General features: G+C 52.9%; 7 protein-coding genes across 7 annotated transcripts; 3 read left to right on the forward strand and 4 right to left on the reverse strand.

The window, feature by feature from the left end:
• Positions 1 to 558: 558 nt before the first annotated feature.
• BZA05DRAFT_413003 (uncharacterized protein) lies at positions 559 to 1,708 on the reverse strand. Its single transcript, XM_051485157.1, has one exon. It carries the CDS (start codon positions 1,692 to 1,694, stop codon positions 912 to 914), a length of 783 nt encoding a protein of 260 aa, XP_051334812.1. The 5' UTR covers positions 1,695 to 1,708; the 3' UTR covers positions 559 to 911.
• A 2,442-nt stretch (positions 1,709 to 4,150) lies between these two features.
• BZA05DRAFT_360362 (uncharacterized protein) lies at positions 4,151 to 5,839 on the forward strand (the record flags this gene model as incomplete). Its single annotated transcript, XM_051481490.1, has 8 exons — positions 4,151 to 4,206; positions 4,265 to 4,276; positions 4,347 to 4,450; positions 4,503 to 4,610; positions 4,672 to 5,121; positions 5,211 to 5,346; positions 5,413 to 5,631; positions 5,701 to 5,839. Coding segments are annotated over exons 3-8 (1,128 nt in total), but the record flags the coding sequence as incomplete, so codon positions are not given.
• A 2,168-nt stretch (positions 5,840 to 8,007) lies between these two features.
• On the forward strand, positions 8,008 to 9,192 carry BZA05DRAFT_344868 (ankyrin repeat-containing domain protein; the record flags this gene model as incomplete). The annotated part of the gene is made up of 2 exons (XM_051481149.1): positions 8,008 to 8,763; positions 9,079 to 9,192. Coding segments are annotated over 2 exons (870 nt in total), but the record flags the coding sequence as incomplete, so codon positions are not given.
• A 1,655-nt stretch (positions 9,193 to 10,847) lies between these two features.
• Positions 10,848 to 11,675, forward strand: BZA05DRAFT_344849 (uncharacterized protein; the record flags this gene model as incomplete). The annotated part of the gene is made up of 2 exons (XM_051481148.1): positions 10,848 to 11,088; positions 11,146 to 11,675. Coding segments are annotated over 2 exons (771 nt in total), but the record flags the coding sequence as incomplete, so codon positions are not given.
• A 3,240-nt stretch (positions 11,676 to 14,915) lies between these two features.
• On the reverse strand, positions 14,916 to 16,796 carry BZA05DRAFT_211619 (ankyrin repeat-containing domain protein). Its single transcript, XM_051479617.1, has 2 exons — positions 16,362 to 16,796; positions 14,916 to 16,299 (listed from the first exon to the last, which is right to left on the reverse strand). Exons 1-2 carry the CDS (start codon positions 16,640 to 16,642, stop codon positions 14,958 to 14,960), a joined length of 1,623 nt encoding a protein of 540 aa, XP_051334816.1. The 5' UTR covers positions 16,643 to 16,796; the 3' UTR covers positions 14,916 to 14,957.
• Positions 16,797 to 17,312: 516 nt separating this feature from the next.
• Positions 17,313 to 18,308, reverse strand: BZA05DRAFT_211611 (uncharacterized protein). The gene is made up of 4 exons (XM_051479616.1): positions 17,950 to 18,308; positions 17,608 to 17,809; positions 17,449 to 17,549; positions 17,313 to 17,391 (listed from the first exon to the last, which is right to left on the reverse strand). The coding sequence occupies exons 1-3, from the start codon at positions 18,184 to 18,186 to the stop codon at positions 17,500 to 17,502; spliced, it is 489 nt and encodes a 162-aa protein (XP_051334817.1). The 5' UTR covers positions 18,187 to 18,308; the 3' UTR covers positions 17,313 to 17,391; positions 17,449 to 17,499.
• Positions 18,309 to 21,443: 3,135 nt separating this feature from the next.
• BZA05DRAFT_344843 (uncharacterized protein) lies at positions 21,444 to 23,862 on the reverse strand (the record flags this gene model as incomplete). The annotated part of the gene is made up of 6 exons (XM_051481147.1): positions 21,444 to 21,825; positions 21,886 to 22,507; positions 22,568 to 22,741; positions 22,809 to 22,901; positions 22,964 to 23,324; positions 23,392 to 23,862. Coding segments are annotated over 6 exons (2,103 nt in total), but the record flags the coding sequence as incomplete, so codon positions are not given.
• Positions 23,863 to 27,521: the final 3,659 nt, after the last annotated feature.

Raw genomic sequence — 27,521 nt, forward strand, 5'->3', positions numbered from 1 at the left:
TCCCGTATGCGATCTGATGCAACATTTTCACCTGCCAAAGTTTTCCAGATAGCCGGCACCGTACACTCAGTAGCCGGCTGCTTCCGCACTAACAATTTCCGGGCCCCAATAGTCTTCCGTCCGGACGGACTATTCCCAGGCTTGCTCAGCTATGCGGTGACCGGTGCGAACCAGCGCTACATACCAACGCCAGCGGCTCGCTAAGTGGTTCGCCAGCGAGGTGTTAACTAGGACAAACCCTATGTCGATGCTCCACCGTGCAGAAGCGAAGCAACGACTCCGAGGCGCGGCGCGGCCCTGAATGAGGATTGGCAGATGGGGGCTAGGGCTGCGTACTAGCAGTGGGCATGGCCGTGGATAGGGACTACTACCATACGCCACGGGGCGTGCCGAAGAATTTTCGGCGAAGGAATGTTTGATTTCGTCGAGCAACGAGCACCGAGTGACGTCAATGATCGATCTCTCTCTCTCTCGCGCGCACATGCGCTGTGACAAAATAAATGCCATCTCTAAACGGAAATCGCAAGGTCACATCGAGCTGAATCCAACCGCCCGAAAGCTCCCCTTTTATTCCCTCACTCCTTGCGTAAATATGTTCCACCGAACAAAAAATGCAGACAACAACCAGTTTTCCATCCATAGCATATCACATCCCCAGCCACCGCAGCCACTCGGGCTTTGCCGTTCCTACCTCCTGATACCGCAGAAAGTACACAGAGAACGACCATGCCAGAGTCAGAATCTCAAACGCCGCCCTCCAAGTTGAAAATGCTTCGTTTAATTCCCATCTCTGATATATCGTGTCCACCTTCGGCAGCGGTACGTTGTCGTACACCTTTGTAAAATCCAGCGCCGGCCTCATAAAAAGACACATACCAACTATATTCGGGCTCATGTATCTCTGGAAGCCATCAAAGTCCAGAAAAGATAGATGACTTACCGCCATCCACCCCCATGGGACCACGACCGATTTCAACGTAGGGACATCCCAGTCCCGAAAGTTTATGGCGATCCCACAGAAACACCAGGCGACCATCAAAGGAAAAGGTACTAGCGCCCCTTGCTCCAGCGGATATCGGATGGCACTTTCTACACCGATGCTGACGGCGATAATCGCGAGCCACCAGAGAACATCCAACAAGATGCAGTCCGCAATTGTCGACACACGCCGGAGGCACTCGTGCACCTCCTCTTAGTGTATGGAGCTTGGACCGTCTTCCACAGGAACCAACACCAGCAGGCCCTGAATCGCCATCCAGGGGAAGATATACATGAACCCGCAAGCGACGAACGCTGGCGACCCCGAAACGACGCATATTTTGGCGAATATGAAGGCCACCGGGATGAACGCGAGGGCCTCGGTGCGGCGGACCTTGCAAGTGACGAACTCGTAGTCGATGTCGCCGCAGGAGCCGTCGGAGTCGGTGTAGTTTCCGCTGCGGATGAGGAGCAGGGCGCCGGCCGTTGACTGATAGGGGCGTAGGGCCCGGCGGAATCGCGAGTCGCGGCGGTGGGCCGATCTTGCTAGTTGCTGACGTCGTTTGTGTCGTCCGCTGCGCCAAGGTGGAGAGCGAACATCGCTGCTGCGGGGTGGAAGGGTTGCCAAGGGCGTAGGGAAGGTGATTCCTCGCGTCGGCAAAATATTCTCCGCGGAATCCAGACGAGGCAGCAGATGATGATCGCCAGGTCATCATCGGCGAGATGGGCGACAGCGCCAGCAGCCAAGCTCGATTTCCCGGATACAGAACCGACCCGTGCGGCTGAGTCAAGGAATAGGACTAGAGCGCCAAGAAGGTCGAGAACACATTGGCCTTGGAGAGGACCGGGGGTGTGCGAGGTTCGTCGGGTTGCGGGACGGCTATTCGATTCGAGGCGGGATCGACTGGGCGTCCCATAATCACCGTTTCTTCCGTGAGGACGATCGATAGAAGAATGGCACAGCATAAGAGAGGCCGAATGTGCTCCCGCATTGTGAATGTTGTCCGTGCAGTTGATGAGGAGAATAAAGGGGACCCTTGGGTGCGGAGTGGGCGAGGCGAGTGAAGGTTTCCTTTACTTCACGACAATGGAAAGCAAAGGGCTGATAAAGCGGCTGAAAGCGACTGAGCCTGAAGAAACATGGTGTAGATGAATCATGATAGTTGATTGGGTTTGCTCCCCCCTACGGAAGCACTGGAGCTGCCCCAGCCACCAAGCTAAGTCTGTATTGGCTCCCCTGACAATGACACTGCCGGCAACGATGTGTTTCCATTCAAACCGAATAGACTTGACAGACAGACAGGCATCGTCGTGTACAGTCCCAAAGAGCACAGACTTTCACTCTTCACTTTGAGGTTATGATTCTGTGGTATACTATGGTACATATTACTTTCTATTCTGTGGCTGCGGTGTTCGAGAGGTCTACATGTGTGGTGTGGTGGTATCGTAAGGGCGAGTGGCGATAACTTTTGACCTGGTATTTTAGTATAAAAGATTATGGGACATTAGAAGGGCTCCTAAGCTAGGTGGAGAACCTTGATTGAAATCGACACACAATTCTAACTCGTTGTGGTTGAATACCTAACACCGTATGGGAAAAAAGCAGTTGGTGTTGACACTGGTTGTCACGCAATAATTTTATATGAGGGCCCCATACTTTTTTGAAACACTCGATTTTTTTTCCGCCTCGTGAAGGGTGGGTTTTGGTTACTTGAAACTGGGCATTTTTGGTGTAAAATGGCCCCTATTCAAAAACGTTTGACCCAGGTTGTACTTTGTTGGATGGAAAAGGCAAGATGCGGTAGATAAGATAAAGAACAATGAAATTGGGCTCTGGAACAAGATGTGCAGGCCCTGGAGAGAATAAGGCTGCGGGGTTTGGCGCCAACATCCAAGGAGTGAGCGGCCCCGACTTGCAGGCGACGGAGAACTGGAAGTCGATGAAAGCTGCAACCGAACAGCATACTGTAGTACTAGGACAGAAAGGATTGGACAGAGCCCATTTGACACCAAAAATGGACATTTCCAACCCCCGATACAACAGCCCGAACGTATCGGAAGAAAATTAGAAACCATCGAGAGATCTCCACAAATACACTTACAACAATGTGAGAGCTCGGCATTCAGTTTTGAATTGTCGGTGTTGAGAAATACCATGTCGCGGAAAAGCTAATGGTCGGCAGGTAGCTTTTTGTATGGGAGCCCCATGCAAAATGTAATGTCACTTTCCAACTCCGGCACAATACAACTTCATAGAGCCCCAACACGTGATGAAAGCCGTCAAAGTTTTACGGATGAAGAAGCTTGTGATTCTTCATCACTGGGTTTTCCGAACAGGTGAAGGGCACGCTTAGGTTGCATGAAAATGGGCATTCGTGGTGTGAAACTGGCCCTGTCCAATTGTTTTTGTTATGGTACTATAGCCACTTCCCGGTTGCAGATTGTTGATCCGACGCCAATTGAGTCTAGAATGGGTAGGGTTAAGCTTACCGAGAGCCGCAGGTCGACACTGTTTGTGGAGAAAACACAATGTGGCAGGATTTATTGCACATCAGCGTACAGTGCTGGCCGCCATAGTATAGGTACCTAGACACATGAGTAGACGAATCTGCGGTTCTGCATCTGCGAGATTACGGATTTCATCCGCGACCAAACTGACTCGCATATTGTGTCTCAGCTGCACGGACAACAGACCTAGCACAGGCGTCCGAGGGGCCCCGCAGTGAAGAATTTGAGGGATGGTGCGTCTGTCAAAAGAGTCCCATTGGCGGGCTAGGTATTTGTTGTTTGCTTCCGAAGACTCGCGTCCACGCCTCCACAGGTTGCCGGTGTCGTGACAATTACAGCTTTACTGTGCTTCTAGACATCCATGTTGTGTTTCAGTATGGCTCCCATATCCGTAGCGTCGGGCAGATATAGTGATAGCGTCCGCCGCGAGCCTGATTATGCACGATATCTGTGAGCGATCCGGCCTGGCGAAGGAACCCTGAACCGCAGAACTTATTCGTCCCCCCTCACAACTAGCACAATGAGCACAATACAGCATCTCAGCGTGATCGTCACACTGGGGTTTATCGGATTGATCATGGCAATATCGGTGGTCCTGGCTTTCGTTGATGCTTCGGAATCAGCAGCTACATCGACCGCCGCAATCGCTCCACGCTCCGAGGAACAAAGGTTCCAGAGTGGTGTCGAGTTCAATAATAACCTGGCTTCCGATCTCTCGCCGTGAGTTTCGCGACGAGTCCAGATCTTTGCGCCCGTGCTAACATAAATTTTCGCGCAGACTGCTCGCGCTGTAACATCTCTCACATCCACACACTCGCGTGGTGTGTTACTACTATTTTTACTGACAAGATTGCGTGTAGCTTCGGTGAGCGGTTTGCCCAGCAGTTCATGAGCTTCTCAATCGGTTGGCTCGACAGTTTGGTTTTCTCGATGGCCCCGTTGGGTGTCATCACCGCCATCGTCGGTATTTTTGACCGCCGAAATCCCCGGGAATCGACTCGGCTCACATTTGCAAGGCGCGATTAGGCTCGGTGGTCCATCGTCCCTGCGCGGACTCATCGGCCGCGCGAGGGAAACTCGTGCAGCGGCGGAGGTCGAACTGATGTCTTCAACGTCTCACGAAGGTCGGTCGGCAAGAAAGCGATGAGTGAGGGCGAGTTCGATGACTGACACCGGGACGAATAGTCTGCGAACTATGGAACGGCGACGCTATCGTTCGCGTGATGGGATCGCCCCGAATCCAGCAGTTCTTCTTCTTCGAGAATCTTCCCGACAACTATCGCGACGGAAAGCTTACCCAGAATCCAACCGAGACCAAACTTCCAATATTCACTATGTCGGGGGCCCTAGGGAACGTCATCGTCAAGAGACCGAAGCGGAGGTCGCTGTTCAATTGGCACATCACTAAATCAAAGGCGAACGACGACGAAGCAGGGGTCACCGAGCCCACGAAAAATATAGCTCCGAATATTTCCTTGAATCTTAACGTCGAGCAGAAGGCGTGGGAGCTCTACGCAGCCGTCGTGGTTGGCATCCTGACACAGGTTGCCGTGATCGGGATCGCAACCTATACCTCCTACTCACCCGCATTACAGTTCAACAAGGCCGGCCTCATGATCCAAAGCCACTCGTACCGTGAGTATCCAGTCTCATCGAAAATGAGCCTTCTGTGCCATTGCAGATTCCCCCAGAACGATCAAAAAAATGCTGATTCACTCTGATAGCAATGGCTTGCATTGGAACTTTGTTACTCATGACCGGAATGTTTGTAGCCGCCTCGGTTGTGCAGCAGAGTACCGACGAAGAGAAATACGAATTGCACCCCGATCTGCCGAAGAATGTAAAGCTTTTTGTCTTCTGGTAAGCCCCAACAAGAACTACTCGCTCCATGCCACCCGCCTGGACTCCGTACTCACCAGATAACAGGATACAGAAGGGTCGAGTGATCAACGATCAGAATTTCGATTCTTACGCGATCTTCGTCAATGACGCTGTCGATGTCGTCCGCACGTCAAGGCGGCATTCGCTCGAGGATAATTCGGACAGAAATGCAATCCAACACATACAAATTTTCACTGTCTTCGGAACCGTGGCGGCGATCGCCGGGTTTGTTTTGCAGTTCATTGGTCTGCGTGGCCTGCATTGGTGAGTGCCATCGCATCCACTCTTCGCCGAAAGGCCTGGAGGCTGAAATTGATGGGTTTTTAAATTTAGGTCGGCTTCGACGGCACAACTGGCGGCAACCATTCTCATGACGGTAGTGAGAGCATTACTCCGTCGTGAAATCACCACGCGACCTGCCGCTGTAAAGCTGGAAAAAGGCTTCGAGTTGGAGTGGCTCGCAACAAAGCTGTCTGAGCACGAGGGTAGCTTCAAGAAGCACTTTTGCGACCATCATATTGCGAAAGACTTCAGGGACGGCTCCTGGTGTCAATCCAAACAGAAGGTCGCAGATCACAGCACGCCGACCGGCCACCTGTCCGAGCCCCCTGGGGATCGCGTAGTACCGGACGCCCAGGAAGAGACCTCCGATACGATGCAATCGAACCCCGAGGGAACCGCTCTGGCCATCATCCCACGGCACGGCATCCTAGTGCCACCCGCAGTACCACCGGAACCGGCGCCAGTCGCACCCGCTGCACCGCCCTTCGTATCCGCGGCAACAAAATTGGTCGCACTCCGGAAGCATGTCGGCCAACTTAGCAAATGGCCCGGGCCGGCACCCGAGAAGGCGGTCGCTGTGGCCGATGCGATCGAATTCGTTCTGAGCACGCTTTTCCCATCGAGTCCATCGCATAAGTTTACCTGGGATCTGGACGTGCCGGTTGGACGTCACCGTGGAGAAGCAGTTGGTGGACCGGACCCTCCCGAAAACGAGCCCTTATCGCCCGGTAACAATCGCATTCGCCTCACCGCCGATGCGGTTGAAAACAACAAAAACACGGTTTGGAAAGTCAATGCCGACCATATCGAGGCGTTGCTGTCGCTCTGGTTGCGCCATGCTCACAATTCGAACGAAGGACCGCAAGAGCCTGATACGGACCCCAGCAAGTCAGATAAGGAGACGGACTGGCTTCGGAATAAACCGCGAAAACAGAGCATGTTACTTTTGGGTGCTGACACACTCCCTCTTCGGAGAGATCTGAAGTGGTGGGTACCAGGTGGTGCTCCGGAACTCCTGGAAGTGCGCAGAAACACGGAAGTGGCGACCCCGGACGCACAATCCCCGCGAACGGACGGAAATCCGGGTACCACGGCCCCTGACGTAGAACCTAATAGCTACCGGATCGATAGCCATAGGATCACAGGGTTCTCGGGCTTACCGCAGCCCAGTCAGGATAGCGACAGCTGCAAGGACGGTCCGAAAACGATCGACTTCGAATGCCGGGCAGTTTCCCTTGACGATCTGTGGTGTACTTCAGCTCAGAATTCCAATGCGGCTAGTACTGCGGCCTCACTAGGGATCGTGACGACAGCCGGGAAAGAGCTGTTGTACGCGCAACACATCTTTACTGTCTTCATGCTGGCCGTCGCGAAGAAGGCGGAGATAGGCGGGAAGTCCGAAGCTTCTCAAGAAACAGCAACGAATCGTCTCACTGCGTGGCGGAATTTTCGGCTTCAAAACTCCGTGGTTGCTAAGCTGGCACTAGGGATCCAGAATACCGGCCTCGCCAGAAGCCTAGATGAAGCATATCTCTTCGTCATTCCTCCGTTGAGCGTGGAGTCCAAACTGCCAATCGACGCAGCTGTCGACTTAGTTGTCCGGAACCTAGAGCAGCACGAGCACTTGCGTAACTGGGAGAAAGCCAACGAGGCGTATCGCGATATGCTTCAGGTAGCAAAAAAGTTCGGCACCGCTTCGTGTCCATTCCAGCTCAAGGCTATAATCGCCACGGCGGAATATCTCGGCAGGAGAGACAGTCACAGGAAGCACCTAGGATCGCAGGAGGAATTCGATGTGGCGACGAGCTTGACGGAGCTTTTTAGTGATGCGGCTAGATCTTCGTTGCGCATGTTGTATCAGCGCCAAAACAGAGCGACGCATTACGATAAACTCATCGCGAAGGCCGGTAACACCGAAATGTTAAATAATACGATCGATCTTGATAGCAAGACCACGAAGAAAAAGAAAAATTTAGAGGAGGCCGATCTCTCGGATGTGTACTACGGAGCTGGCCGCCACCACGACGAAATCAACCATTCACCGATCCCGGCTCCGGATGATACCGCAAGAATCGGTGAGGAAAAGGACGCGATCCTTGTGGGTGTCGGGTTTAAAGAGTTGTGTGAGATGCTCTCCACCAGGAAAGAGTGCAAGCAGAACGACCTCCAGAGACACGGGAACGGGCAGGATCTTGTTGGGTGGTCGTTGATGCACTATGCGATAGTGCGAAACGATGCTTGCGTTACGTATGAGCTACCATTCATCCACAAATTGTACTGTGCTTACGTGTATTTCTTAGCGAGTTGATAGATGCCAATGCACACCTAAACCTTCAGGACATATCGGGGTTTTCACCGATGCACTTTGCGGTGCAGCAGAAGCTGTCCGACGGTCGAACTTTACTCGCAAGAGAAGCAGATGTTGAGACTTGCGCACGAGACGGCACTTATCCGCTACACTGGGCAACGAAAAGCGAAGATCGATGGGTGGAGGAGTTGCTGAAACATAAAGCACGGGTTGAGGTCCGCGACAACACCAAACGAACGCCGCTCCATTGGGCAGCTTTGGGGGGAAAAAAGGACGCCGTTGTTCGATTGCTGCTGGCTGGTGCTTCACCGAAAGCACAGGATGAACAGCAAATGACACCTCTGCATCTCGCGGCCATTGCCGGTGACTGTGACTGCATCGAATCATTATCCGAAGGTTCCGACGTGGAGGCGAAGGAAAAAAGTCAGAGAACACCACTCATGCTGGCTGTATTGAACGACAATGAAAACGATGGCGCCGTGGAACTTCTCCTGAAGAAGAAGAAAGCTAACATAAAGGCCACGGACGCCGATGGTAGGACTGCCCTCCATCTCGCAGCCTGGAAGGGCCACAATTCACGGGTGGCACTTCTACTCAACGCCCTGCAGAGCCAAGGGAGCGCCGGTAAAGAGGAGGCGCAAGAGGAAACAACCGAAACCCGCAGGATGACCCCACTCCACATCGCGGCGTCTCGTGGCCACAAATCCACAGTAAAACTGCTGTTGGATAGAAAAGCGAACAGCCAAGCAAAGGATAGCGGGGGAAACACAGCTTTATCTATTGCGCTATCGGAAGGACACTCAACGGTGGCAAGGGTGTTGCTGGACGCGATTTTCGGCATTCCCGGCAGGGACGAAGATTTACCGCCCCCATTTGGTTCGGAGACATTTCACCTACCAGAGGTCGCTAATGGCCCACTGCTAAGTGCTGACATGTTGCGGAGCTACAACATCGACATCTTGGCCAAGAACCATGACGGCCAGACGGCACTCCATCTAGCGTCCGCCTGCGGGCAGAAAGGAGTTGTAGCTACGTTACTGGACTGTGGGGTAGATCAGAACGAAACGGATTCTCAAGGGCGAACAGCGTTACATCTAGCAACGTTGAAAGGCCGCGAAGAGGTCGTTAAACTGTTACTTGAACAAGGAGCCAACTTGTATGGCGTGGATACGCACGGGGAAACGGCGCTCCACATTGCGAGCGAGTGCGGACACGTCCCCATCGTACAGCTGCTCCTCGAGAAGGATCAACTAGAGGCGGATAAACTAGAGGCGGATAAACTAGAGGCGGATACGGGAAGAAGTCCGCCGAAAAACCGTGTCTCGTTTATCGACATCCAGAATTCCAGCGGGTCGACGGCCTTGCACCTAGCTGTCCGGACCGGAAACGAAGAGCTTACAAAGCTTCTACTGGATTGGAAAGCCTCGGCCACAATCTCGAACGGTTCGGGAAACACCCCACTACTTATTGTCATCAAGCACACCATTAATGATGTTCCCTTGGTCAAAATATTGCTTGAAACCGGCAAAGCGAACACAGAAGCGAAAGATGGAGACGGATACACGGCACTTCACCACGCCATACGCATCAAAAACATGGATATCTTCAACCTCCTCATCTCGAACGGTGCCGACGTGAACGTCCTGGACAGGTCACGAAATTCGATGTTGCACTTCGCAGTTCAGCGATCCTTTCTAGACGCTGTTAAACCACTTATAGACTCCCGGGTAAGTATTACTTCGCGGAACGAAGCCGGCGAAACAGCTCTACATCTCGCCGTCGAGGGATCCGATGCAGCCATCCTCACCGCCTTACTCGAAGCGGCACCCTGTGCCTCCAGCGAATGCAATCATGACCAATTCTGTGCAATACCCAGCGTTGATGGAAGCACGCCCATGCATTACGCCTTTAATCAAGATTTCTGGTCTCCAACCATAGCCAGGCTTCTCATTGCGCACGGTTCCCCTCTCGAACTCGAAAACCAGTTTGGAAAGACACCAATTGACTATTTAATGAAACAGGATCCAGCAATTTTGGTCGAAGCCATGACTGTGATGCTTGAGGTAGACGGCACAGCGGCAACAGTTCTACGTCTAGCTTCTGCTACTGGTATAGATACGATGGTCGCAAGAGCATTATCGAAAGATGCGTCGATCATCAGCAGCCCAGACAGGCGCGGCAACACTCCTCTGCACTATGCGCTGACGAACGACCGCCACACAACATCTATCAGATTAAAAGTTGAGCACCAAGCCGCAGTGGACAAGCCAAACAACAATGGAGTCACACCGCTACACGTTGCGTGCGATCGAGGGTGCGGTGAATGTATCAAGGAGCTACTTGATTCTAAAGCTCAAGCAGATGCCAAGGACAAATCCGGAAGAACACCTCTTTTCATGGCGTTAACTCAAGGCTTTCGAAATATGAGAGATGGAGCGATCGAGGAGCTTGTGAAGTTATTCTTGGAACACAAAGTCGATATCTCCGCGATAGACAATCACGGTTGGTCAACACGCGACCAAGCCCAGAACCGTGTCCCGGGGCTTCGCCTGGAGCCCACGGTCGACTCTGCCGTATCGCCTCAAACACCGAGCACTTGGAGCACAGAATACAGTCACCCTAATCTGCGAGTGGAAGTCATTGGCCCTGAGATCAACCTGTCAATTGAACCTCAGAATCCCCAAACGTTCAGCTGCGTTGCATGTCGAGCCGATCATCCATTTCCGCCCCAATTCTCCTCAGTTCCGGTGGACGGCGATTCTTCGGAAAACCGTCAGTATTCTAATGCCCCAGCGTACTTCGAAATAAGCGTGGTTCGTATCAGTGGTGACGGGTAGGTTGGTCGGTACCTAGTGCGCCACAAAAGATCGAGGCTAACAGGCTCAGTCTCGTTGGTATAGGACTCTGCCACACGCCATTCCCGTGTTTCACAATGATGCCTGGTTGGTTCCGCGATTCGTGGGGATACCATGGCGATGGAGGTCGTTTTTTTTTAAAGTCGGGGTCTCCTGAAGAGCCACCTGTAGTCTGCAGACTGAAGTATGGTATTGGTGACACGGTGGGCTGTGGTGTGGATGAAGAAGGAAATCTATTCTTTACCAGGAATGGTGAACATCTAGGTAAGCTCGCTAGTAACTGGGATTTCCTGTCGGTTTCGATCTGCATACACTGACCGTGTTTCTATGTAGGTATTGCGAAACGTGGAATGACCGGCCAATTATTTCCGCTTGTCGGTATAACAGCGCGTGGCGGCCAAATCACGGCGAACTTTGGAGCAAAACCATTCAGATACACACCAGACACCACGGGTGGAGAGAAGGCAGAAAAGTTGAGGGATACGGTGCTGAAGGAGGCAACTACCGAAGACATACAAACGCTACCCACTCAAGACGGGAGCCAGTCCGGGGGTGGTTTCCGGCCGATAGAAAGTCCCACCGACAAAAACGTCCTAGTCCTTTCGGCGAATGCTCCTACTGTCGGCCGGTCGGACCCTGAGCGAAACTCCGAGACCAAAGGTGATGGAGGTCGCAATGGTTTGGACGTCGCTGACGGTATTGCAGAAGAACCTGCAAATACCCCGGGCCAGGAAGACGACTTCGCCGAAAACGAACAGCCGAAGCTTTCTTCCAACACTATCAGCCGTCCATCCCCTGTTGGAGGCTCGCCTGAGCAGGATACGCCAGAGGTTGCAGGTGCTGACAGTGGAGGAAGTACATAGTGTATTGATCTCCGTTCCTTGATTGCATTTTTGTTTCTTATATTTCAGTCTTTTTTGCGGTTGATTATTTCTAATGTATACGCTCACCCACTTTTATCGGTCATGTATGTAGGAATCTTTCTTAGCGGGGATCCTCAAGTTTTTGCTTTCGCTCGTCTCTTTCTATTGTTATCGTAAGCACCTGGTATTCAAGACGTAGCTCAGAATGGAATTTATGCGCCGCCGGAAGTCCTCTAAAATTCGCCTAGGTATCTCCTCATGAACTCGCCGTTTGTTTCCCGCAAGCCAATGCCACACTAATTGGAGGAACGGTGGCGCTTTGAGACACATCTCTTTGCCACAGTGACCAAGAAGATGTCGGCACGTCTGTTGTGTCTTGTCTACCAGCATAATCCGAGGAACTTTACGTACTCTACTCATGTAGGATAGAGATGGTGGATAACATCAAGGCGATTGATAAGATACAATAAGATAAGAGTGTGATGAGGCTCGTCTGATCAGCCGGATCGAGTGGTTCCGAACCGAATGGTAAGACACCGACGCTACGCATCTTTAGGTTAGGTAGATACCTAACTACTCCAGGTAACCGGTATGGACAGTTGCAGCGGAGGAACCATGTAAGATGAAACCCCGAAGTTGTATAGGCACTCTAGCACCTCATCTTCTCAATGTATCATCCTTTTTGTTTTCATCGTTCCCGTTCCCGTTTACCGGGCTACGTCAATTCTGGAAAGTGCCTACCTCCCGAAGTTACATCAGAGTACCTTCATAAGTGCCTATCTAGGTCCCTAGGGTACAAGCAATGCGTCAAATACGCATTGCGGGCAAATGCGTTTTTCGATGCATTTTTCGATGCGTTTTTCGATGCGTTTTTCGATGCGTCTGCAATGCGTCTGCAATACGTCTGCAATGCGTTTTGCAATGCGTTGGGTTGTAAAACACGTTCTTTTAGGTAATTTGCAGTGCTATCAAATGCGTTATATACATGAATCTGTGGTACCTACTATGCGCCTTGTCCTCCTAAGGATCCCTTCCTACAGTTGCCTCGCTGCATATCACACTCCCACCGCCACTGGCCCACTGGTAGCAGACCCTCCCCGCCATGGATACCCCACTCCCATCGCCGCGGATACTACATTCCCGTGCCTGGCTTCCTCGCTGTCCTCGCCGCTGTTCTTGGTGTCCTGTGCTCGCAGTCAGCCAAGTTGGTCTTCCCACACTCATTCTGATCCCGCCGGGGATACTACACAACTCCATCTAGCCGCGGATTGTACATTGTTGTAGCGGAGTGGTGATGGAGCTGTAGGCGAAAGGAGGATCTGTCAGCGAGAGGAAACGAATGTGGTAGTAGTGAACATCAACTTTGGTGGGCATTTCGGGGTCGGCCAAATGAGGAGAGGGGGACTTAGGCTGGCACCCACTGGTTTTCTTCTTCTTTCTTGATCATCATCTATCGAATAGACGGTTAACCTCCCAACTCCGCTCTCTCCTCTGTGTGTGCTCCCATCCTCGCCACGCCGGTCGACCTGGAGAAGATTGGCACAATATTGAGAGTGTGTACAAAAGTACACGTTGTGACAACGAGTTTAACTTCTTGGTGGCGAGGCCATAAACCTAGGTGACGAGGCCACAAACTTAGCCATGGTGGCCTACCGCCGCCGGTATTCACCATAAGAGCCTCACCGGTAGTGGATGTGGTGAAGATGATGGTGATGAGAGAGAGAGCAGAGCACGGTGGCAGTATACCTAGACAGGAGTACTGTAACATCACCGTGATGCGCATTACGAAGGCCAGCATCATCGCACTGTCAACATGAACTTCAGCAGACTGTCGAGGTCGGGTTTTTATTCGAGGCTGGCGGGCTTACTTAGTCATTCTTACTCGGTGACTGGAGTCATTCCTGATTATTGACTAGAGTCATTCCTTTAATTACTAGGGTAATTCCCTAACTGTGTGGATTGATTGACTCTTCCAATGCTTCCCGGATGACACTTGTACGTAATAAAGACAAATACAACAACTTTCCTTCTCAACTACTCCCCATCTACATATCTTTAAAGTTTAGAGCACACCTGAGAATAAAGCTTGGCAGAATTCACGCATTTTTTGGGCAATAACGCGATTTTCACGGTGGGTATCTGTCACTAAAACTGTGCAACGCATTTTACGACATTTCGGGTGCGTTAAACGCGTGATCAACGCATTGCTCGTACCCTAGGGGGTAGAACATATCGAGGGGAGATTTACTCGTAGCTGGCGTTATCGCTCTGGAAAACTCCTGCAGGATTTACTCATCGGTTGCTGCTTCAACCATCTCACGCCAGACGATGACGAATAGAGTAGGTACCAACTACTTCGATCGGATGTCGACGTTTCTGGAAGCCAGATCGCACACGTATAAACAGAGCAGAACTAAAGGGAGCAGGTGTTGTAGGTTTATCAAGGCAACGGAGATGTATGAATTTGATTGTTGGTTATGTTATGGTATGGGAAGAAGAGCTATAAAACTTTAATCTACCTAGACGGTGGGAGGTATGTACATAGGCGGACGAGCGCAACAGCGAGAGTACCAACCTAGTGGTCAGGCCCCACAGTTGCTGCTACGGACAATCGGAGGATGAGGAAGAAGAACTGTCTTCCAGGGTGTCCAGGAACTCACCTTCCGTCACGTATCCCCCATCCTCAGTAGCGAGCCGTTGCGCCCTCCAGTCATTCGCAATGGCCATGACGTCGGCTCCCTAGTCGAGCAGCAGCCGCGCCAATTTTCGGTCTCCTCGCTCCGAGGCGTAGTGTAGTGGCGTACATCCGTCGTTGTCGGCGGCCAAGACATCGGCTCCCTGGTCGAGCAGCCGCCATGCCGTCGCTCTGTGTCCTCCATGTTATTCCCGGGAGGCTACGTGCAGCGGCGTCGCCCCGTCATTATTGGCAGCCGAGATATCGGCTCCCAGGTCGATTAGGACCCGCACTATGCAATCGTCTCCTCACATAGAGGTGACGTGCAGCGACGTACTCCCGTCGTTGGCAATGGCCAGAATTTCGGCTCCCCCATCGATCAACAACCGCGCCATCCCCGGGTTTCCTGCATTCGAAACGCTGTGCAGCGGCGTCCACCGGTCGTTAGCAATGGCCATGATGTCGGCTCCCCGGTCGATCAGCAGCCGCGCCGTCCCTTCGTGTCCTCTCTCGGAGGCCATGTGAAGCGGCGTTGCCCCGTCGTTGGTGGCGGCCGCGATCTCGGCTCCTAGGTCGATCAACAGCAGAGCTATCGCCTCGTCACCTCCCTACGAGGCGAAGTGCAGCGCCGTCCTCCCCTTGTTATCGGCGGCCAAGACTTCGGCTCCCCGGTCGATCAGCAGCCGCACCGTCGCCGCCGGTCCTTTCTGTGAGGAGAGGTGCAGTAGGGTCCTTCCTTCGTGGTTTGCGGCCGTGAAATCGGCTCCCCGGTCGACCAGCAGCCGCGCCATGTTTCTGTGTCCTGCCGCCGTGGCGTCGTACAGCGCCATCCTCCCGCTGTTATCGGTTGCCAAGATGCCGGCTCCCCGGTCGATTAGCAGCAGCGCGATCGCCTCGTGTTCTCTCGCCGACGCGCGGTGCAGTGGCGTAAATCCTTCCTTGTCGGCGGCCAAGACGTCGGCTCGCCGGTCAATCAGCAGCCGCGCCGTTTCTTCGTGTCCTCTCTCCGAGGCGCAATGCAGTGGTGTCGGTCTCCGCTCATCGGTGGTCGTGACGTCGGCTCCCAGGTCGATCAGCAGCCTAGCAATCTCTAGATCTCCAAATCCGCACGCACACCGAAGTAACTCGCTCATGTAGGTCTTGTCTAAACTGAAGGGGATGAACTCGAATGTGCTTCGAAACTTCTTTGTTAACCCAGACCCACTGACGGCAGAGCGTTCGAAGTTTTCGTTTTGCTTCTGCACAGCGAGGACTCTACGCCAAAACACGTCGGCGTCATTGTAGCCGATGTTAGAATATACCGTCGTGCGACAATGTTGCAGCCATCGGGAATGATTCGTCACGGATGTGAATGCCGCCCAGAGGCCATCCAGAATCCGACAGGCTTCCGCATCATCGTCGTAACGCGACATGGGCCACGGCCAAAACACCGTCGCGTACATCAATAGGTTGCGGTCGCGGTACAGTCTTGGGTCGGTCACTGAGTTATCATAATCATTCCAAGCGGTTGGCGTGCACAGTAGTGAAAGGCAGAATTTCGATTTTTCTGTGTAGGAATCGACCTTGGACAGCCGGGTCTCCAGGAATTCATCCGCCGAAAAGTGTGCAAAACGTAAAACGTCGAAATGTTCGTCCAAAATCAGAAGATTTTGGCAAGCCTTCAACAGGTCGTTCGCCTTTACCGTAGGGTCGTGGAAGAATTCGTCCGAGCCGCCAAGCTTGACCGTGCTCGCAGCAAGTAGTGCTCTCGAATTCAGCGGTTCGTAAGAACATTTGATCCACTGGAACGCGTTTAGTGCTAGCTGAGGGGTGCTGCCTTTCTGTTCCGCGATACGGTCATAGATTTGGTCGTATGCGAGTGACAGGGTGTCCGGAAGGACACTGTACGTCACATCGTTCTGGGTGGGCATATTGCAGAGTAAGGTGATGTGAAGTGCGGCGAGTTGGAACCTGGCAGTTACCCGTCAACATTTGATATCCTTCGATTCCCGAAGTGGTGAGGGTCAGCCTACATTCCGTTGGATTGCTTGCGGAGGGTGCCGCATATTTTAGCTTTGAGGTCATCCGGCACATCACCATGAAGCAGTTGGCCATCATCGATGACGCTCTGAACCTTGCTTTGCACGAAGTGGTTGATGTCGCCTTCCTTGTCTTCGGGTCGCAATTCGATCCTCGGAAACTTCTCAAATTGCAGGAGAATGTCGGGGTCCATTCGAGTAGTCGCGAAGATTCTGACGAGATTCTGAGATCTCTCCATAACTAGGCACAGCGACTCCAGCAAAGCTATCCGCATCCGGTGTTCGACTTCATCCAGCGCATCAATGCATATTGTCGTCTGTGGATAAATATCCGTGAGCCGAACAAGGAGCTTCTGGCTTTCGGCAAGGCTCGGGGGTGAATACACATTACCCCTTTGTCGTTAGGCTTCGTATAGATCAATGACTGGCTTCAGGAGCTCTTCGGATCCAACCTGAGCAAGCTGCAGGATGAGCGTTTTCAGAATGCTCTCGGGATTTCGCCGGTCTTCCTCGGCGCGATTGCAATAGAAGTACGCGAACCCCTCGGTTGTCGGATTGGAAAGGAAAGAGTCGACAAAAGTCGATGCGACGTATGTTTTGCCGGCTCCAGCTAGTCGACCGCGCGGCCCAGTCAGACGAAAACTCGATCGTTCCCAGAAAGGAGTCATATCGAAACTTACAGGCTCCGTGTAGCAGTAAAAGCTTCGAGGCACTCGATGATCTCCATTCGCAGTATTCGTGCCTGCCAAACAGCCATTCGCAGGGGTTCTTTAGACGTCCTTCGCTTATGCGCTTATGATGCTGCGTGTAAGGGATTTCTGATATCCAGCTGAGGATCCCCGTCCTCGTGTACGATGACTATGGAACACGGTGAGTAAACCGACAGCGAGAAGACTTTGCGCGTGAACTTTCATACTCCATAGTTTTTTTCGCCGTACGTCCTTGATCAGAGGCTGAAAACTTGCATTTGCAGCCCCGATACTGTCCAGGTGCGTCTGAATCGCCTGCGATCCCGTCCGTGTAGCTGCACAGCTTTAGCAATGCACTTTCGCGTGGTAGCGGTAGTCGCATGATAGAGTACATTGATTTTCGGCGGTATCAGCCTAATAACCAACCGTTTTCTCCAATTCCGCTACCTCCTTGAAATCTTTCCCGTTGTGTATACCGCGTCGATGGGGTTATCTGAGATGGAGTTAGCGGTGGGATATCCGAGCCTAACTAGTCCGACGATAATGCGCACCTTTCGATCTCTGTATGGCTTTCGCGAAGAACCTCAAGATTGCTGTGTAAAGCCGCGATATGGATTTCTCCAGATTTTTGGAAGCCGCCGTTGCGTCACCGAGGTGCAGATGTTCGAGCACAGCGCAGCGATCTACGATGCCGGCAATCTTCTCAATTCCAAGTAGTATCGCATCCAATGTTCCCAGCCTGTCCAAACAGATCTATGGCCATCAGCATTAGCTGCAGTTCGGCTTCAATCGCAGGACGGAGCCACTCTCTGGCACCACCACCACAACCACCACTGTGATTCGGAAATGGCCAAGCGCGACACGATGAAAGAAAAAAGAAAGCTCGGCCTGACCTGCAGAAGAAAACGAAACCCCCCCCCCCATGGTAGCGTCGGATGCCGCGAATCGTATTGCATCATCATATCGGCTATCTGCTTGAACCTGTCTGCCCATCGTAGGATTTTCATCGCGATATATCTCATCACCAGTTGCTCGCCATCGAGTAGCATCTTCCAGTCCTTTCGTTTATGCGTTTTCATGACTCCTTCGATTAGGTCTTCCACGTCGGACACAACCTGGCGGGTGTCCATCGCGACGTCGATACCTGCAAGCAGTGTCTGCTCTTCCGAAGAGACCTCGGTGAAGGCCCTTCTCCACAGAGACTGACCGTCGGTACTCCCGGCAGTAGCCGTCGAAACAGGTTGTCCGTACCCTTCGTTCTGCACCTGGATGCGAATCGCAGCGTCTCCTGTCGTCGGAGCAGACGTCAGCACAGGCGGATCGGATCCGACAGCGACATCCCTAGCTGCACCGTGGAGTGGAGTATTCAGCGACGATGTTTTCGGTATCGACTGCTGCGGTGTGCGCGTGCTGGGAGCTCCAGTGGCTAAGGGCACTATCGTTTCACAGGGAGACTGGATCTGCGGCTGAGGTTTGTGTCGCTAACCTGCCGCCACTGCCTAATTGTAGGGGGCTAGCCGTCTCCTGGCGCGACGGCTTTGGGCTTTCCAGCTCACTGCGCGTTTCTGGAGCCATGGCGTCTCGGGGTGATCGGCAGCTCGGTACGTAGCCTGTTCCTCGGGGGTGCGGATAATCGCGATCGTCTGTCGAGTCGAACGGTCGGCACTCGGGCTATATGCAATGACGCGGGGGAAATGAAAGAATGGGCAAGTAGATGTGGATGGCGAGCGAGGGTCGCACTGCTCTACTATATACGTTCGTTGCTATCGACGTTTCGCGATGAGGACGAGAATTGAGGGGTTGGGATGCCCCGCGTGCGTCAGTAGTTCTCGGTGGCTAAGAATAAAGAGGGCACCAAACATTTAACAGGGTCGCAAACGGACCAGGTACCCATCATAAGACTTGAATGGAACAGAGCAGCCGAAGACTGTTCATCTTTGAGTAGTCACATTGGCCCTTGTTTCTCAACTGTGGCTGAACAATTGCGTGGGACTGGTGGTCTATGATCGTGGGTAACCATCATAATCCCGTATGAAATCAAGAAAAGTTGGCGTGTTTCATCACTTGAACTGTGTACATACTGGTAGCAATACCACCTTTAGGTACGCCGGTGGTGGATACGCAAGGAATATGAGGAGAATGAAGAGGTTGAGGTTCTACTCAAACTACATCTCAGAGCACCATCTCATCGCTGCTCCGCTCCTCCAAGGCTAACCCAATGACCTCTAGCGTACTTCGTCCCCATTGGATGTCATCCGATCCGGCTATCTTATCCATAACCACTTCAGATCTATCCTATCAGATCTGAGCACATCTGATCTTATCTTATCTTTTGCATCCCTTGCAGGAACCGATCCCAAGCCGACACAACCACGCCCGGTCGCGAGATTTCAACCGAAGACACGCGCAGCCATGGCTTACTACACCACTAATCACACGGATTGATGCCCGAGTCGCTGGAAGCTACGCATATCGAGCAATTAGAATTGGTATATATGGAGTATACCGCCTGGATTACTGTACACTGCGTCCTTGAGAAAATCACATCGGTAGTTGAGCACGATATCATCGCAGACCAGATAGATAGAAGCCTCCCACAGGGTAAACCAATACGTTGGAACTATTATGACAACGGATGATAGTGTAAGAGGGGAAATGGAAGGAAAGAACGTAAATGTTGGACCTCCAGTACCCGGCTGATATTCGCACGAATTTAGACGTTTCGGGAACCCGTCTCGCATACATGAAGAAATACGAATTAGAGAGGGGAGGGCTGGGCGGGTAAGGCGACATGTAAGTACCTAGCCGCGTAGGCTTCGAGAAGATGGATCACCACCTCGTGTCGGGACTCCCACGCGAGATTCACCGGCATCATCCCATATGCATCAGTGGTGAATAATTCCGCCCCACGGTCGACCAGCAATCGTACCACGACCGCGTGTCCCTCCTCCGAGGCGAGGTGCAGCGGTGTCCTTCCACGTGCGTCGACGGGGGCGACGTCGGCTCCCATGTCGATCAGCTTCTGTGCCACAAGCCCGTGCCCTCCCCCCGAGGCGAAGTGCAGCGCCGTCCGGCCGTATCTGTCGGTCGTGGAGAGGTCCACCCCCGAGTCGACCAGCATCAGTGCCAAAGCCTCGTAATTCCACTGCAAGGCGAGTTGCAGCGGCGTCGTAAGGGAGTCGTCGACGGGCAAGACGTTAGCTCCCCGGTCGACCAGCAGCTGGACCACCGCCTCGTGCTGCGCGGCCCAGGCGAGGTGCAGTGGCGTCCTCCCGGCTTCGTCGGGGGTGGAGAAGTCGGCTCCCTGGTCGAGCAGTAGAACTGCCACGGCCCCGTGCCCCCGTTGCGCGGCGAGATGAAGCGGCATCATCCCGTCGGCGTTGACGGGGGAGACGTCCGCTCCCCAGTCAATCAGCATCCGTACCAAGGCCTCCTGCCCTTCCTGCGAGGCGAGATGCATTGGTGTCATCCCGTCCGCGTCAGAAATGGAGGCGTCGGCTCCTCGGTCGACCAGTAGCTGTGCCACGGCCTTGCGCCCCCACTGCGACGCGAAGTGAAGCGGCGTCATCCCGTTTACATTCTTGGTGGAGAGGTCAGCTCCCCGCTCGAGCATTAGTCGTGCAACAGCCTCGTGCCCTCCCTGCGAGGCGAGGTGAAGCGGCGTCATCTTGTATCCGTTCTCTGTGTAGACGCCGGCTCCCCGGTCGAGCAGCCGCCGTACCACAGCCTCGTGCCCTCCTCGCGCGGCTAGTTGAAGCGGCGTTATCCCGCGTGCGTTAACGGGGGAGACGTCGGCGCCCCGGTCGATCAACAACAGCGCCACAGCCTCGTGTCCCCCCTCCAGGGTGAGCTGTAGCAAAGTCATCAGGTCTCTGATGCGAACCAAGACGTTGGCTCCTACGTCCAGTAGTAACTGGACAATATCCAACTCTCCAAACGTGCATGCGCGGACCAACAAACTGTCGATACAGGCGGAGTCGACAGAACTGGAATCGAATACGGTTGCAAACTTTCGCGCCAAACCAAACACGCAGACCGATGAAAGGATGTCGCGGCCTTCCTGTTGCAGAGCGTACGACCGATACCAAAACTTGTCTTCAGTGAACGCCACGGTATCGACATGGCCGAAATGATAGTCGAGCCATCGATGGTAGTGACTCCCCGATAGGAATGTATCCCAGAGGCCTGTCAAGATGTCACAGTTTCCGTCGTCGCAACGAGAGAAGTGCCACGGCCAAAATACCGCCGCGTACAACAACAGGTGCCGCTCGCTGTAACTTGTTCGTTTAGTATCCATTTCGATGTCATATTCATCCCAAGAACCGGGAGTGCACAGCAAGGAAAGGCAAACTCTGGCGATTTCGGAATGCGAGTCGGCCTGCAGGAGCTGGGTCTCGAAATATTCGTCGACAGAAAGATGTGCGAAGCGGAACACGTCCAGACCTTCGTCCAGAATCAGGAGATTTTGACACGCCTTCAACACGTCATTCACCTGTATCTTGTCATGGGAGAATTCTCCCGAGCTGTCAAGTTCCACTGTGACCGCATCGAGTAAGGTTTCGGATGCCAACGGTTCGTACGAACACTGGATCCACCGGAACGCGTTGAGCGCAAGTCGGGGTGCGCTTCCTTTTTGGCTCAGTATCCGCTTGTATATTTCACCGTATGCAGCTGTCAGGGTCTCCGGAAGAACCTTGAGGCTGTTTATTACGTCTTTTCGCGTGGTCATATCGCAGAGAAATGTAACCTGAAGAGCGGCTAGTTGGAACCTAGCGTCGCACCCTCAGTTAATACGCTCATCCCAATTCAAGTGGTCACGGTTTGCTTACATTCCCTTGGATCGCTCGCAAAGGACGTCGCATATCTCGGCGTTGAGCGCGCGGTCGACAACACCATCGAGCAGCAGTCCGTCATCGATTGTGCCCCGAACCTTCGTTTCCACGAACCGGTTGATGTCGCCGACATTGTCATCAGGTTGCAAGTCGATCCTTGGAAACATCTCAAGCTGCCGGAGGATGTCGATGTCCATTCGGGTGGTGGCGAAAATCTTGACTCGGTTCTTGGATGTTTCAACAACATATTTGAGCGACTTTAGCAACTGTATTCGGGTTTCGTTTTCCACTTCATCCAACGCATCGATGCAAATCGTCGTCTGCGGATATATATCTGTGAGTTGCACGAGGAGCTCCTGGCTTTCTGTCAAGGTCAGATGCGAGGACTTTTGCCCTCTTTTTTCCCGTGCCTCGTAGATGCAGACGAGCGGCATTAAGAGTTTGTCATCGTCGGACTCGGTCTGGGCCAGCTGCTGGATAAGCGTATTCAAGATGCTCTCGGGCTGCCGGCGATTTTCCTCAGCTCGGTTACAGTAAAAGTACGCCAATTTCTCTGCATTCGGACTTGAAAGGAACGAGTCAATAACCCTCGATGCGATGAATGTTTTGCCGGCTCCAGCTGGAAGGAATGGGAAAACATTAAAATCTATTTCGGCGAAAGAGGTCTATGCAGACTTACGGATTCCCCTCAACAGCAACAATTTCGAAGCGCTCGATGATCTCCAATTGTGGTACTCCGTCTTCTTAAAGAGCCACTCGCCAGTTCCTTTTAGACGTACTTCACTAATTCGCTTGTGGTGGTTCGTGTACGGGATTTTTGATATCCATTCCAGGATATCGGACCTCCTAGACCCTAGATTAAGTGTGAGTGTTCCAACACCGGATATTTTTTAAAAGGGGGTGCAAGTGAGCTTTCGTACCTTCTAATCTTTGTTGTATCCCATCGATCTGAGGACTAAGACGTGACGTCAAAATATTGATATCGTCCAGTAGCGTTCGAAGGCTTTCGAAGCCTGCCCGTGTACCTAGGTGGAGTCAACACTGCACGAAGTTCCGCTATACGGCCGCAAGGTACATTGAGCTTCAGCGACAGCAGCATCCCGTTCGACCGTTTCCTCCAAGCTAGTGACATCCTCGAAGTACTCGACAATCTCTCCCGTTGTGAATACCGCCTCTACGCGGGTATCTGTGGAAGGATTAGCAGGGAACGCTTTGTCCGACGAGGAATACTCAACTTTCGATCTCTGGATAGCTTTTGCAAGGAACTTTAAGATCGCCACGTAAAGAGCAAGCATTGATAGCTCCAGGTTTTTCGATGCCCGGGTCGCTTCGGTAAAATAGAGAAGCTCGTAGATCGCGCACCGATGGATGAGGTAGGCAGTCTTCTCGAGTCCAACCAAGATGGCGTCCACTGTTTCCTGTTTATCCAGCAAGAGCTGTGGAGCAGCATCGTCAGCCGGTTGGGTAATTTTTTTCCGAATCGGTGCGGAAGCTTAGTTATACCTTCAGCAAAAACCGAAATCCCGCCCATGGCAGCGCAGAATGTCCAGGATCATACTGAACGATAATGTCGCCGATCTCCTTGAACCTGTTCACCCAGCGCAGGATTTTCATGCCAACATCTCGCATCACGATTTCGTCCCCCTTGAATCGAATCTTCCAATGCTTTCCCTTATTTCCGTCCACAATTCCTTCCGTTATGTTCCTCAAGGAGGATGCGAAATCACGGGTGTCCGTCTCGATAGCAAGCCCCGCAAGGGTTTCGCGCTCCGAAGCGGACAGCGCGTTGCCTCTATAGGCCCGGCTCCACAGGTGCGGACCTCTAGCCTTAGTATTATCCGCCGTTGCTGCAGTCTTCGTCGTCACCGTACCATCCGCGGTCGCTGTAGTATCTGTCGTCGTCACCGTATCGTCCGTGATCGATGTAGTATCCGTCGTCGTCACCGTATAATACACTGTCGCTATACCATCCATCGCCGTCACCGTATTATCCGCTATCGCACTCGCAGATGTTCCCACCACATTACTCGTTGGATTCGATTCGGTGGCTGCATCCTGGGTTTCCGCGGCGTGTGGGGATCCTACCGTCGATTCTAGTGATTTAGTAGAATGTTGTATTACGGGTGAAGAGCCACTTGGGACTGATGAGGCGATCGCTTCGCCGGAACTACCCGCGGCACTAAGCACCGAGGTGGGGGGTAGATTTGCCTTTCGATCACGTATACGCGATCCGACGGTAGTCGTTGAAGGCGAGCCAGTGTAAATTTGGGTCCGTGATTTTGCTCGGCCAAAGTAAGCAAGCAAACGATCTCGTTTCTTGGGCTTCTCGTCGGACATCTTGATATGATCGGGTGCTCTGTGCGTGAGGAAGTACCTATTCTGCCTCGCTGGCAAACGTAGGTCGGCAGGATTGTCTCTGTGCCGAACGGTCACTATTAGTCGGTCGGGTCGTTGAAATAAGTACAGTTCTGTTAACAAATCGCGTGGGTGGTCCTGACGCGACTTCATAAAACGTGGAAAGCGGGGTCGAGTGCGGCTGATTCTCTTGGCTACGAAAATAACATCTAGCAGGCTGCGGGCGCAGCAGCACGTCTCACGTTGACTAATCCAGGATTCCATAGCCCTTCTGAGTATCACGACTCACGAGCCACTTTTGGTGGTACTGAGAGGCCCATAAACGGGATGAGACAAAAATGGTGATGGATGGAAAATCGAGGTCTATGAGGAAGATGGACAGCAGAAAGCAAGACAAAAGAGCAACAACGAACACAGGTGGCAGTTCAACGTTTACAGACCGCATCGGGTGTGGTCTGGGTCTCACCTCCAGAACAAATACCTAGGTCCCACCAAGGTCTTTGCTCCCAAATTCAAGGTCTTAACACGGTCTGCTCTCTTCGGAGCTTCCCGATGGCACCAAGCCGCCTCGGCACAACGATCAGCCTATCTAACCGAGCACGCTTTGCGACCAAGATTCCCCGGATCGCTGCCGCGATTCTTGCGTATCGATGAGGCGTCATTCCTGTCTCTACACCCCGCTTATCCATAATGACGGACGTCGCCACTATTATGCAAGTCGGATCCCAGCCCGTCGTGAGTCCCGACCTCTGCCCCAGCTGTTCCGCCCGGCCCAAGTAACGCGACGCCCTCTCTGGATTGGTCCCATCCACGGGGCGTCGCGACGGACGTTATCCTTCGTGGTCGTATGGAGAGGCTGGTGATGCATCGGAACCGGAATTCGTGTTACGGACGCAGGCGAGACTGGAGCTGCGAGACTGGCTAGTACCTACCGGGATCCGATCGCCGGGCGGCAAATGGTGAAAATTCCGATATTTACGAGTCGTGAGGTCTCCTGTCGACGTCGCGATTGAAACGGTCCGCCGCAGAAGTCGTCTTTACAATAGGTACTGTAGTCTGTGGCAATCCTGAGAATCGCTGGTTTATTAATAGGTAGTTAGATATGCGATTCGTGTCGCGTAGCCCACGGATATCTCTGGCAAGCGCCAATTCGCATGCTCATGCAAAACGCGGCCGTAGGGTACGAATATCTGTGCGGGATCATGGCGCTGTACCGTGCTGACTTGGTCCTGCGCGCATAGTTGATGGCCGAGTAGTGTAGCAATACGCTATTTGTCGGAGGTAGACGTTCGGGGATGGCTGATGTCGGTTGGAGCATCAAAGTCTCGGAGAACCGGATCCGAGGTCTCGGAGCACCCGCAAGTGGATACAACCGGCCGACGGATCGGTAATTTGTCTGATTCCGGTTTCCATGGCCGAGCTAGGTAGCTACGATGGCATACTGTACGGAGACGTGATATAAGGAAGGCATACCGCCGAAGAAACCGTGTCGCAGCGATAGTATTATCAGTATCTATCTCGCTACATTCAACACCATTATCTCGCCACGCCATCGTTGTCACCGCTGACGGCCCGAGCACTCTCTGCCATCACCACCATCTCCTCCGCCGCCATCACCTCCCATACTACCATCATCCCACCTACCATTTTCATCTCCATCATCGCCATTCCCATCGCCATTCCCACGAACGTCCTCAATGACGGCACACAGCCATTCCCAGAACAACACACAAACAGCCGCCCCGGAGCGTACTCACAAACACGGCAAGTGTCAGCAGGATGCCGCGACCGAAACAGGCCGACGTTTCGCAGAAATCCTCCATGGAGCTATTCGCCCACCCTCAAGCTATGAAACAGAGGTGCGCTACAACAGCCTCGGCAGCATCAGCCGCGACCGTGCCGCGGAGGCTCGAAAAATTACTAGTGCTTGGTATTGCGCCCGGTGTGGCTTCGGTCCGCTGAACTCTAATATCGACGCCGCGTGCCCGAACTGTGGGTGGTATCCGGGGCAGCGCCGCGGTTAGTATAGTGTGATGTTATGTTTGGGAGGCGTGAGGTTCCGGGGGATTGGTCCGCCGTGCCCGCGGATGGGCGTCAGGTGGGGGGCGGTATGGGACGCGTGAGAGATAAACTTGGGTAGCGGTGGTAGTGTGGGCGTGGGATGGATATCGATGGTGGGGCGGTGCTGCTGGGGTAGAAAAGACGGTCGTGAAATGTGATTGTGCAGGATACCTTGGTATTTTACGGGGACGGATAATGTTTTGAGAGCGAATCCCGCAGGGAATGGATATTGGTCACCAGTAGGTGGTGAAGTATCATGTTTTCGAGTTGCCAAATTTTCAATGTTGCGTCAAATCCATCGGCACGAGTGACAACTACGATTCGAGGGAATCCACTAGCAACCGACCAACCGGAATGTCTGTACAGCAGAGTGATATCCTGTGTCAAGACATTTAGTCGCTCGCGCGAACGGGTTTCTGTGACTGAAATTGCAGGCTCTATAGATTCTAACCAACGAGCGGCGGATTTGCCAAATACCTCGGATAAGTGAGTCGCCAGCTTTAACCTCTCACTTTCATCACTAAAGCTCCTCGGTATGCTCGACATATTTCGCGCAGTCTGGTACTAGCATATTCCAGATGTTTGATATCTTCGCAAGACAAGATAGGAGAAGTGGCAAGCCGGGTCGCTGGATTCGAACGTTGTAGGAAGCGGAGGAAGCGATAGAAGATGGCTCCTCGAAGTTGAATACAACCTCAACGTCTCCATCATCCGTCATATTCGCCTTTCCCTTGTAGCAACACCTTCTCACCGACCGTGGGCACCCACTATACGAACAGGCGACCATTCCCTCATCAGCGAGTCAAAACACTTCCCTCTCTACCCGTCGGCCTCTGGTGATTGCTTCTTTGAAGGGTTCGCTTAACTACCCATTAGACACCAGATATTGCCGATACCATTCACGCCAACGCGAATCGGTAACTGCCGGCGAGGAATGCAGAAGCTAGAGACAAGGGACTGGAAGTCTGGAAGTGGTGGCATCTGCATAATCTCGTATCGTCTCGGGTATTCCCGCCGGGTGGCGGATTTGACGGCGTGCAGTGTTCCAACTTCCTAGGCCCGGGTGAAGCCTATCCAAACCTATGGATGCTGGGAATGCATGGTCTGCTCACCGCAGAGTACTCATTTCCCTGTTGCCTAAGCCCATTGGGCCGTGGCCAAGATTGCTTGCTCGCTTAACGAATCAGTTCACCAGTTTTTTCTACAAACGAGTCATG

Source organism: Tricharina praecox, assembly GCF_024521635.1.
Source record: "Tricharina praecox strain CBS 144465 chromosome Unknown BZA05scaffold_47, whole genome shotgun sequence".
In the NCBI taxonomy this organism is placed as follows: Eukaryota; Fungi; Ascomycota; class Pezizomycetes; order Pezizales; family Pyronemataceae; genus Tricharina; species Tricharina praecox.

Excerpts from the sequence above, each read along its gene's own strand:
- BZA05DRAFT_413003 (XM_051485157.1), bottom strand. The coding sequence starts at position 1,694 with ATGATGACCTGGCGATCATCATCTGCTGCCTCGTCTGGATTCCGCGGA.
- BZA05DRAFT_211619 (XM_051479617.1), bottom strand. The coding sequence starts at position 16,642 with ATGCGGATAGCTTTGCTGGAGTCGCTGTGCCTAGTTATGGAGAGATCT. Across the intron at positions 16,300-16,361 it reads CGCAAGCAATCCAACGGAAT|GTTCCAACTCGCCGCACTTC; the intron begins GTAGGCTGACCC and ends GGTAACTGCCAG.
- BZA05DRAFT_211611 (XM_051479616.1), bottom strand. The coding sequence starts at position 18,186 with ATGGACACCCGCCAGGTTGTGTCCGACGTGGAAGACCTAATCGAAGGA. Across the intron at positions 17,810-17,949 it reads GGTTTCGTTTTCTTCTGCAG|ATCTGTTTGGACAGGCTGGG; the intron begins GTCAGGCCGAGC and ends TGATGGCCATAG. Across the intron at positions 17,550-17,607 it reads AGCCATACAGAGATCGAAAG|ATAACCCCATCGACGCGGTA; the intron begins GTGCGCATTATC and ends ACTCCATCTCAG.